The sequence below is a fragment of the Theropithecus gelada genome, chromosome 2 (assembly GCF_003255815.1).
Source record: "Theropithecus gelada isolate Dixy chromosome 2, Tgel_1.0, whole genome shotgun sequence".
In the NCBI taxonomy this organism is placed as follows: Eukaryota; Metazoa; Chordata; class Mammalia; order Primates; family Cercopithecidae; genus Theropithecus; species Theropithecus gelada.
In genome coordinates this window covers 32,516,857-32,529,338 of record NC_037669.1, presented here as the reverse complement: position 1 = coordinate 32,529,338, position 12,482 = coordinate 32,516,857, and the positions used below count along the sequence as shown (strand labels likewise).

Sequence of the window (12,482 nt, the reverse complement as noted above, 5' to 3'; positions counted from 1 at the left end):
TCTACTTGTACATTGTGCTCTGTGACACACTTTATTACCTGTTTTTTTTTAATTTTTTTGTAAAAATTATTCATGAGTTTTTGGGTTTGTTATTTGGTTACCTTATTTATTTGGATGTATTTGGAAAGATTTAAAAACTATGCTGCTGCCGCCACCGTCTTCTCAAAATGAACAGGGAACTATTGAATCATATTAAGAACATGAAAGTTTTCTAAAATATTTTGTTTCTTTTAATACATCGCTTTCCAAGGGAAAAAGATTTTTGATTCTTCAGAGTTGTGTTTCTCTTACTATAGAGTTAAAAAATACAGTGGCTTGCTTGTTGAACTCTGCATCTCCCTTCCACACTTATATAAGCCTTTTCTTGTATATAAATATTAACTTTGCATAGACCCTGTGATTTTGTCCTGTCTCCCTTCCTTCCTTCCTCTCTTAAAACAAAACAAAAACTAAAAAAAAAAAAAAAAAAAAAGTGTTTGTGCCTTTAGCAACAAATGGTGGCTGATCCCCACCTCTATCCCTCACCTTCTCACTTTGCTGCACACTTCCTAATTTCCAGTTGCTGGCACTTGCATTTCTTTGCCTGTGAATTTTCCCTGACTACCAGCGCCTGCTTGATTTACGTGAGTAGCAGGCTGAAGTGCTAATGCTGTCCTTGGAATCGGTCTTCAACTAATGACTGATGAGAGGAGGTGTATGCAGTAGACAGAGTAAAGGCCCACCGAAAGATGTCCACAACCTAATCCCAAAAATCTAAATAAGTTGCCTCACAGGGCAAAGATACTTTCCAGATGTGATTAAGTGATGATCTGGAGATGGAAGCTTTATAATAAATATAAAATTATTCTTCTTCAATCCAAACTTGAGAATTTCAGCATGTACCTCCATCAGTCTCTCACCAAACTCATATCAAGTTTCATTTTAGACTGGGTTCCCCCAGAAGCAACCCCTAATTCAAGGACTTGAGTGCAAGTAGTTTATTTGGAGGTGTTCATAACATAATAGGGGGTGAAAAGGTTAGACAGGAAAGAGAAGGAAGCTACTAATTGGTTTGTTTTCTAGCTGTGGATTACCATTGTTGGATAAGGCACTTAATCCCCACCTCCAGGACTCTGAGAGCCAACATTAAACATACGCTTCAGTTATCCCACTCAAGGGCTGAGGAATTTTCCAGATGGGCTCCATCTTATCCTATGGGTTCTTCCTTAAAAGTGGAAGAAGGAGGTCATAGTCAGAGAGGAATTTGAAGATACTCTGATGCTGGCTTTGAAGATAAAGGGGACACCCCTTCTATTTGCAAAGGGTTACAAATGGCCTCTAAAAGCTGAAGAGGAAGAGACAAGGAAACAGATCCTCCCATGGAGCCTTCAGATGCAGCTCTGCTGTCACCTTGAATTCATCCCAGTATGACCCATTTCGGACTGACGACTTCCAGAGCCGTTGTATAATAAATTTGTGTTAAGCCATCACATTCACGGTAGTTTGTTACAGGAACTCTAAGAAACTAATAAAATGCATAAATGTGCCAACTCTCTCAGCCCTTGAGTGGGATAACTGAAGCCTATGTTCAATGTTGGCTGTCAGAGTCCTAGAGGTGGGGATTAAATGCCTTATGCACCAATGGTAATCTGCAGCTAGAGAACAACCAACTAATAGCTTCCTTCTCTTTCCTGTCTAACTCTTTCACCCCCCTACTATGTTAGGAACACCTCCAAATAAACTACTTGCACTCAAATCCTTGAACTGGGGGTTGCTTCTGAGGGAACCCAGTCTAAAACGGAACTAGAGATGAGTTTGATGAGAGACTGATGTAGGTATGTGCTCAATTTCTTCAAGTTTGGATTGAAGAAGAGTTTTATATTTATCATAAGCTTTTATAGATTCAAGATGCAATAACACAGGGGCAGGTGGGAAGTGGGATGGAAGACTGAAACTCAGGTGGTCATAAAACAGTCTCTATCTTTATTTCAATGCTTTTTAAAATAAGTGATTGTGTGTGTGTGTGTGTGTGTGTGTGTGACCGAGGGAGAGGTGGCAGGGGGAGAGCATAAGACTGTGGAGTTCAGATTTCTGCTTTGTGAGTCTCCAGAAACGAATCTTAGGGCTTTCACTGCCACCAAGGACTATCAATCAATCAGAGGAGGGACTTTGAGGTAGATACAGTAGGTCTGCTCACTTTATACCAGGATTTCTTACCTTGCACGGTTGACAATTTGGGCTGGATAATTCTTTGATGTGAGGTCTCTCCTGTGCATTGTAGGATGTTTAGCAGCATTCCTGGCCTCTACCTACTAGATGCTGATAGCACCCCCACACCAGCTGATAAGCAAAAATGTCTCCAAACATTGTCAAATTTCCCTGAGGGATAAAACCACCCTTGTTTGAGGGCCACTCCAACTCCAACTCCAACTCCTTTTCATCTTCAAATCCGAGACTCTGGAAGCAGGCAAGTTAAAGATCACATTCCCCAGCGTCCCTTGCAATTGGGATTCTGCATGTGCCAGCTTTTGAGAACACAGCTGGGTAAGACTTAGAACATGGTGTAGACATCATGAGGCATGTGACTTTTCTGTTACCACTGTCGTGGAGGTAATTTTTTCCAGAACAGTATGGGTGAAGCTTTAGTCTCTGACTTCACAGGAACTGAGCACACAGGCAGCAGCATGATTTTTGCTAATGCAACGCTGTTGGATAGTTGGACATTTCTCTTTGCTGTGCTACTTCTCACTATATAGCATCTAGGTTCATTTTTTGGCACTTCAAGAAATTTAAAATGGCTCCTTTCTCATTAAACTAGTCAGAGACTATTGTATGAACTAGTCATTTTTACCAGGACTGTGTACAGAGTACATCATAATCTAAATTGTGGCTTTTGTTTCATGGAGGAAGTAGGGAGAAAGATACTAAGAGTTTGAATTTTCAGCCTGAAAAGCTAGTGAACCTAGTTATACGGTGTTAAACATTTCTTACATGGCAGAACCCATGCTGACTAAGCCTGTAACATTAGCCAAAATGTTAGGACGAAGATGCAGATCAACTCAAACTAGAGATAGCAGGAATAGGACTTGGCTAGGAAAGGCTATGGGCCTGTGGTCCGCAATCTAAGTAGGCTGAGCCTTCAGTAATTTGGTATCTTGCAGTTAAAAAATTCAACTATGCTATTTACTCAATGAATTGAAAACATATGTCTCCCCTAAACATGCACACAGATGCTTACAGAAGCTTATTCATTATTGCCAAAATCTGGAAGCAATCAAGGTGTCCTTCAGTAGATAAGTGAATAAACTATGGTACGTCCAGACAATGGAATGTTATTAAGCACTAAAAAGAAATGAGCTACCAAGCCATGAAAAGATATGAAGGAAACTTACCTGCATATTACTAAGTGAAAGAAGCCAACTTGAAAAGGCTACATTGATTCCAACAACATGACGTTCTGGGAAAAGCAATACTATGGAAACAGTGGTTGCCAGGTGTTAGGGTGGAGGGAGGATGATTAGAGAACAAACGTTTTACAGGGCTGTGAAACTATTCTTTATGTTACTATAACAGTGAATAAATGTCATTATGCATCTGTCAAGATCCATAGAATATACAGTATCAAGAGTAAACCCTAATGTAAACCATGGATTTTGGGTGATGCTGATGTGTCAACACAGGATTCATTGATTGTAATAAATGTGTTACACTAATGCCAACGTTGACGGTGAAGGAGGCTGTGCATGTGTGGGGGCAGGGACTATATGAGAACTCAGTACTTTCCACTCAATTTTGCTGTGAAAGCCACTATAAAAATAAAATTTTTTATTTTACCAGCTGCTTCTTTACCCCAGTTTTAAAACTGTACCCTCAGAAGGAGATAAGTTTCTGACTCCAAGTTCTCTTCCACAAAGTCCTATAAGAGTGCCTGACAGTGGGAACTCGCTCATAAAGAGAAGATTAAGAATCACTTTTCTACCAAGTCCTATTTTAAATAGTCTCAGGATAGCTATCATTATAATGTGAACTGGAGGCTGGGCAGAGCATAATGGCTAGTAAGTCTCTTTGGCTTGAAAAATCCACAACTGCACAAGCTCTTTAACTGCGGTTATTTGTGCACAAAACTTACCGAAAGAGAATAAACAGAAATCCTACCAGATGTTTGAGATAACTCTAAGACTATTTTATAATAGACTATATTAAACACCAAAACTCTACCTGGACCCTAACTTGCAGAACCAGGAAATGGAATGATGAAGCTGTGTATCCCCCAAAGCCATCTTCTCTAATGCCCACCTCAGCTGTGATCTGTGATCATCAAGGCAAGAGAGCTAGTGTAGTAGAAGCTATGATGCACCATTCATAGCCTCTTCAGGACTAAAGAATTTATTTCCCCAAGCTGTGGGGAGTGTTCCTGGCTAAGAGGCCTCAGCTGTCAGTCTTGTATGGAAATTTTCCACTGCAAAGAGAAATTCTTTACCCAAATGCAAACCCCCTTTCCTGGAGACAGCCTGCATCTAATGACTGGTCATTGCAGGTATAAAAAATCCCAACCTCCTTGGCCAAACTAAAAACTATAAAGGATCAACCCAGCTTCAGACCTTCTTCTGTTTTGCTGAGGCCTTTGCTGAGACTGTATCACATCCTGATGTGTCCCTTTACCCTCTGCTGAATTCGGTTCTCTTTTCTGCCTCCACGCTTTATGATCCCCAGTGCACACCCTAAAAAACTTCCTGCATACTAGTCTCTGCCTCAGAGTCTACTTCCCATTGAGCTTTATTTTCAAAAACTAGAAAGATCTTCCAAGGAACAGAGGCTGGAGCTATTGCATGGGCTAATTAAGAAACTTCACCCACTGCTGCAGCAGGGCACCCTGGCTATTGACCAGTGGCTACCTATGTTTCTTGTATTCCCTTTTCTGAATAGGAACGTATGTGTGTCCCTAAAAACTGAAAATTAGTCATATTGACATTTTCCCCCTTAGCTTAAAGCAGCTTTCTAACAGGGACCATTGATGCACCATGGCCTAGAAAACATCTTTGCAGAAACTTACATGACTGTCTTCTTCCGTTTGTGCTGGTATGACAATATACCTTAAACAGTAATTCTTGTTTCCTCCTTTGTTTTAAAAGACAGGGTCTCGCTCTGTCACCCAGACTAGAGAGCAGTGGCACAATCATAGCTCACTATAAAAGCTGGGTAGTTTAGAAAGAACAGAAATATATTTCTCACAGTTCTGGAGAGTGGGAGGTCCAAGATCGAGGCTCCAGCAGACACAGTGTCTGGCGAGGGTTGCTCTCTGCTTCCAGAATGGTGCCTTCTTACTGCCTCCTGACAGCAAGGTGGAAGGGAGCAAAAAGGGATGAATGCTGTGTCCTCACATGGTAGAAGAGATGGAAGTGCAGGCAGTTCTCTGAAGCTTTTTTTAGAGACAGGGTCTGACTCCCTTGCCCAGGCTGGAGTGCAGTGGTATGATCATAACTCATTGTAGCCTTGAACTCCTGGGCTCAAATGATCCTCCTGCCTTAGCGTCCCAAGTAGCTGGGCCTACAGGCATATACCACCATATCCAGCTAAGTTTTGAAGTTTCTTGTAGGTACAGGGGTTTTACTATGTTGCCCAGGCTAGTTTTGAACTTCTGGCCTCAAGCAATCTTCCTGACTTGGTCTTACAAAGTTTGGGATTACAGATGTGAGCCACAGCACCCAGCCTGAAGCCTCTTTCATAAGGACATTAATTCCATTCATGAGGGCAGAGCCCTCATGACCTAATCACATTCCAAAAGTCCCTATCTCTTAATGCCATCACTTTAGGGGTTAAGTTCTAACATAGGAATTTCAAGGAGACACCCACACTCAAATCATAAAAGTTTTTATCAAAATGAGCTAAATATTATTCAGTTGGAATTGATTACTGTTATATAAGAATTCGAACTATGAATACTATATTATTTCTTCATTTGGGGAGACCAATTGTCCTAAAAGTGAGGCTTCCTCACTTTATTATGTTTTATTATTGCAAATAATACTTCACTCAACAATCAAACATTGCTTATGAAATTTTTTTTAAACACTATCATGGAAACGTTGGGCGCATATAAATTGATTTTTAGTTCATAAGACATGGAACCATGAGACACTACATATAGACCTAAGGCTCCTTTGCAAATGTTTTTGTAATTTGGACCAGCTTTAAGCTACACCATTCCTCTGCTAATCAAAGCTTTATTATGGCATTTACTTTAGAGTCTTGATCTCTATGCAACAATGACTCCCATTAGCAAGCAGATATTTTCAACTTGTTCCACCATCATTACATTTTGGCTCATTAATACAGGGTTTCTTGGTTCCAGAATGATTATAGTTGCAGTTTACTGATTACTTTGCATGTGTCACCTCAGTTAATCAACAAAACAGATAGGTATTGTTACTATGTTTTACAGAACTGGAAACTGAAATGTGGAGCAGATTTGGTTCTCTGGAAGCAGACACAGATAGATTAGGGATCAACAACTGTGAAAGGAAGGGATCAGAGGAAGAAACTGTGATGTAGGCCTAATATGCCCTTGGCAACTCAATTGGGAGTTCTGGATCAAGTATTGCCCATCAGCTTCCCGTGTCGGTTCAAAATGGCCAGCAATCTGTACACTTTCCCTGCTCCATCATTGGATGCAAGCTGTCATGGGAAAGCATGACCTTGGTCAAGGTGTGTCTCAACTGAGGAGACCTGGGAGAAGTTTACAGCTGAAGGTACTCTGCCTATTGCATTCCCCCATCTAAGAGCAAAGATATCCTTGAAGGGGGATCTGAGAAGTGCATTTCTGTGTCTACTACAGACTCTAAGAACATAGAAAATCTATTAAAGTTTCTATAGCTAGTAAGTGACAAAGCTTTGATACCACATATGTGATTCAAAAGCTTATGTCCCCTGCCAACTCATAATTGATTTCTAACTATTCCTTCAAATCAGTATATCAAAATCATCTTTGGAGCTTTCTAAAAATAGGGATATCTGTCCTTCACCTTGTGAGATTCTGATTCAATGGAAATGGATAGGATTTAAAAATTCCACCCATTTTATAAAAAGTGCCCAGGCTGATTATAAAGTATAGTAATGTACAGAAACTATTGCTCACAATAACATTAGTGAAAAAATGGCACCAAATTGAAAAATGTCAAAGGTTTTAAATTGCCGGACTACATTTACAGTAAAGCTATGGAATGTTTTGGGGGGATGTTAAAAAGATCAGAACCAAGATTCATCTCTTTGGGGTTGTCTAACATCAGGGGTAAGACTTTTCCGGGATCCTGTGTCATGTTTTATGATTGCTGGTTCTCTGATTACCTGAGGGAAAAATATTGCAGAAAGTACAGCTGCTTCATCATTCATGAAATCAACCGAGTCTGTAAGTGAACTGAAAAATTTGCCCTCCAAGTAGTTCTTGAGATGTTTGTAAGGAGAGTTTGAAGATACCAAATTCTATTTCCTTTTTGTCTTTCAACATAAAACTCATTAGAGGTTCATGTCTTTAAAATTGTTTCAATTTGTAATGCAATCGCTTTCAAGAATGTAATAAACTCTTTAAATTTGCAAATATACGTGAAAATTATAATTTTGGAATCAAACAATACATAATTATGATGGGATTACAAAAGTTATAAGCTTAAGGCAAGATTGACTTATTACTGAGATAATAAATTACTGAGTCTGGCTTCTTTCCATTTTTTTTTTCTTTTTGTCTTTACTAGAACAAAGACAGGAGTGAGATTCTGAGGCAGCGTTTTATCTACAGTGGAACACTCAGGACTCTACCTGCGGAAGGATAAAGAGCTAGGCGTGCTAATAAAAGCAAGAAAATATATACATCTTTTAAAAATACATTAGATGCTACATAAGATTTTTTCTAAATTTTGTCTAACTAGCATGGACTTTTTTGTATGAAAAATACTTAAAATAGTGACATAACAGTTTCAAGCTGAGATAAAGTTAATATGTTCTCTCTCTGATTTGGGCTTACGTAACCCATAAGCCATAAGGTTGTGGCTTTTGACCTCTGGGCCATTTTAAAGGGACAATGAGCCTTGCTTCAGCTGCCTCAAGAAGCTTTTACTCTACTCTGAACACGGGAAAAGGAAGGAGATGTGTAAATACTGCATCAATATTTCCCAGGATGTTTATTTAATAACAGAAATTCTAAAAGGCTGTGTGTAGCCTCTCTGTATTATACTATATTATAGGACCAACACTAAAGGTGGATGTAAGGAAGTTGTAGTACTGGTTGAATGAGTTCTTTAAAATCAGCAATAACAACTCATTCATCATTCATCTCCAAACATAGCACATTGTCTATTTGAATCAATAAATATTGATAACTTTTTTTTAAATTTTAATTTACCCTTGGCAACTCAATCGGGAGCTTTGAATCAAGTATTGCCCATCAGCTTCCCGTGTCTCGCCAAAATGGCCAGCAATCTATATATACTTTCCTTGCTTTTAAAACTTTCCTTGTACTTAAAAACATTGAAGTTTGGCCTTGGAAGAAAATCATCAGTCTCTGAGAAAAAACTTATATAATCGATTTCTGTCAATGATCACAAATGCCACAAATCTAGATCTCTTATTTGGAGTCTCAAATGGCAGATGAATTTGATTAGCTCCTATGACTATAAGCTAAGCTAATTATTACAAGTGGTTGTGGAGAAAACAGTCCTACGGTGGCCTGTGCTATCTGATCTTGAACTTTTCCATTTCTTTCTTTACTGTTTCTATTCTACTTCATCAAGACAACTGCATGAAGAATGTTTAAAATGGAAATTTCCTTTAATTGATATTCAAGATCTCCTTTAGATTAGAACTTTAGTATCTAGAGAGAACATGTAGCCAATATTAATGATGATCTTGTTCCATTGATATGTATCCACAAATTAAAGACGGCTGCTCTTCCTTCTTCTGTTGAGGAAGTGCTTCCTGTCACTCATTTTCTCCATAACCTCAGATAAATCTTCACTGGTTTAATGACAATAAGCAGTCTCATCTTACTGTGACATGTACAGGAAAAAAAAGAAACCTAAAATCTTTTACATAAAAGAAGTTTCATAATCACAAGCTATCACAAAGGGGAAAATGTATGCTTACCATTGATAGTTTTACCATAAATTTCCTGACCTTAATTTGATTAAAATCTCAACTTAAAGACTGTGACAATATAGATTTCTTTAAAGTTTAATCGCTCATTTCACTGAACGTTGAGTGCAGGAAAAACCTCAAGCTGGGGCAAAAATGTGGTAGAGCGGAAGGAGAAGTTAAGGACTGAGCTGCTTTGCAGAGCAGAGTGTTTGAAAGTGAACAGCCAACCTGACAAGAAGCAAAAACCACAGGACAGAGTACCACATCATCTTTCTGTTCACTTTGTTTCACAAAATCATCCAGGTTCTTCCTACTCTCCTCTCTTACCACCTCTCTCTTCTTTTTTTTTAGTTATTTCACAGATGCCACTGGGGTAGCTATACTGACCCAACTCTGCAGCACTCAGAAGACAAAGCAAAGCCTTCTACTTGAGCAGTTTTTCCATCCCTGATATGTGCAGGAAATGAAGACATTGCCTGCCATGCTTGGAAGTGGGCGATTATTTTGGGTCGTCTTCCTAATCCCTTATCTGGACATCTGGAACATCCATGGTAAGGCACCTGCTTAGGTTATTTCTGGTTTTATTTCTCAGGGGGTCTTGGAGGCAACATTTTCCCTTGCTGAACTTAGTACAGTGTAATGTTTATACTAAGTGGGTAATCGTAGATGAAACCAAGCAGTTACATTTGCTTACCGAAGACATCGTAGAGCGTAAACCAAATTAGAACATAGTTTTCATCTATCTAAATCATAGGCATTTCATCCATAGCTTGACTGACTCTCTTAAAACACAGGTTGATGGCAAGAAAAGAGAACTGAGTAGTTGTTATAAATAGTTAAGTATGAATCTATCACTACTTTTTGCAAAAATGCTCTGGCTGCCATACTGGTGATGAATAGATAGCTGTTTTTTTCCAAACTGAGTGCAGTAAAGTGTTGCAGTGCTCAGTTGGGTAGGAGAGTTGTTGGATAATCGGGGTTATACATATCTTCATGGTTACTCTCAAATAATACTGTCTCTAAATAAAATCTCTATACTTGCTTCGTTGGGGTGTATGCCATGAGAATACCAGTTGAGAAAATGCTACAAAATATAGGAGCAGAACCTTTCGTTATTGCTTCTATTTTGTTGAAAGGGAATGGTTCCTACTTGGTTGTCAACTGAACACAGAAAATAAGTTGGATTCTGCAAAGATGACATTTAGCCACCCCTGCAAAGACTTTATACAGGCGAAAAAAAAAAAAAAAAAAAAAAGGTAATGTCTTCTTTGTTGTAAAGTCGCTTGCTACCTTATATTGACACAGGAACCCACATATTATCAAGAGGAAAAGCCTATGAGTGGCTCATCAGAACCTTCTGATTTTTCAGGTTTTATTTTTTTATCTTTTTTGAGACAGAGTTTTGCTCTCATTACCCAGGCTGGAGTGCAATGGCGTGATCTCGGCTCACTGTAGCTTCTGCCTCCTGGGTTCAATCAATTCTTCTGCCTCCCGGGTTCAATTGATTCTCCTGCCTCAGTCTCCCAAGTAGCTGGGATTACAGGCGTCTGTCACCATGCCCAGCTAATTTTTGTATTTTTAGTAGAGATGTTGGATAATTGGGATTATCCAACATCTGTCCGATCCAGCTGAGCACTGCAAAACTCTACTGCACTCAGTTTGGAAAGAACGAGCTAGCTATTCATCACCAGTGTGGCAGCCAGAGCATTTTCACAAGAAGTAGTGATAGATTTGTACTTAACTACTTATAACATCTACTCTGTTCTCTTTTCTTGCCATCAAGCTGTTTTTTAAGAAAGTCAGCCAAGCTATGGATACAATGCATGTTGGGCAGGCTGGCCTGGAACTCCTGACCTCAAGTGATCCACCTGCCTCAGACTCAGAAAGTGCTGGAATTACAGGCATGAGCCACCATGCCCTGCGATTTTTCAGGTTTTAAATATTCTGTCTTATTATTCCCTACAAGCACATATTTATCAGTTTGGCTACTGCAATTTTAAATTAGAAAATCTGACCACTGAGGTTCTATGGAAAGTCCATCTATAATTTTAAACTGTGTAGTTTGGAATTTATCTCTACGATGCCAGGATGCCATACAACCAAGTACGAAGTGAAAAAGTCCTGAGTTACTTAAGCATCTTTATGTTTGTAAGTATCTAGTATTAAGTCGACTAGGTGCTTAGATGGTTGACAATTTCCCACCTTCCATCAGATGCCTACAGTCACATAGCCACAACTGGAGTCAAATATTATTCAATAGAATTCTTCCCCATTTGAAGGACACATAAACTACTCTATGAAATTAAGAACACTGAGTTTCAGTGCTAAACCACATTGATGGTGGGATATGACATTTATTTCTCCTAATGTGCAACCTAGCGTTTGCAAAAGTGAACTTGGGTGTTAGAACTGGGTTAATTTACTGGCTCCGCCATATGGCATTGATTAAGTCTCTTATCTTTAGTTTCCTCACTTGAACAATGGAGATAATAATCATACCTAAATTATGGGGCTGCTGTGAAGACTGTAAATGCAATAATATGGGTAAAGTGCCTAGCATAGTAAGTGCACATATTTAAAACTCAATAAATGTTAGTGGTATTTTTCCTAAATTATTTTCACCCAGCAACTTCCATGTAATTAAATGAGAATTATGTTTTAACATTATTATTTAAAATAGTTGAGTTTTTAAAGTTAAAAATAAAATAAATAAGTACATATGTTTTGCAATATATTTAGCCCAAAATATAGTGAATCAAATTATTCAGAAAATGTAATACTGCTGAGAGCCATGGCTCTAGCCTGTAGTCTCAGCACTTTGGGAAGCCAAGATGGGCAGATCACCTGAGGTCATGAGTTTAAGACCAGACTGGTCAACATGGTGAAACCCTGTCTCTACTGAAAATACAAACATTAGCTGGGCATGGTGGGAGGTGCCTGTAGTCCCAGCTGCTCAGGAGGCCGAGACAGGAAAATAGCTTGAACCCAGGAGGTGGAGGTTGCAGTGAGCTGAGATCACACTGCTGCACTCAAACAAAAAAGGGAAAGACTTGAGTGAAGTGCTGGTCAGATATATACCAGTTGATATAATTGCAGCATCAGTTGCATTAAATTAAAGCTATAGGTTAAGAGAAGGAACATTTGGTGCAATTTGTTCTCCCAGGCAGAGCTGGCGGCTCCATTTCTTAAAACCACATTAACTACCTTATATCTTGGGGATTTCCCGTGATTTACTTAATTGCTGAGTTCTTTACAGTAACACATTTTCGAAGTGTTTCAAGATAGCCTTTGAAGATTTTTCCCCCTACTTCAAAGCCATGTGAGATCCGTGTCCTTGTTCCTAGGAGTGAGGCTGCATCTATAATAAGGCTGGAAAA

General features: G+C 39.1%; 1 protein-coding gene across 2 annotated transcripts in view; it reads left to right on the top strand.

The window, feature by feature from the left end:
• The first annotated feature begins 9,373 nt into the window (after window positions 1-9,373).
• Window positions 9,374-12,482, top strand: part of BTLA (B and T lymphocyte associated) — a 35,940-nt gene continuing 32,831 nt past the window's right edge. For both annotated transcript variants that reach the window (XM_025376845.1, XM_025376844.1), the window contains exon 1: window positions 9,374-9,656. In XM_025376845.1, the coding sequence (XP_025232630.1) occupies window positions 9,569-9,656 (88 nt within the window). In that variant the 5' untranslated portion in view covers window positions 9,374-9,568. The remainder of the gene's footprint in view (window positions 9,657-12,482) is intronic.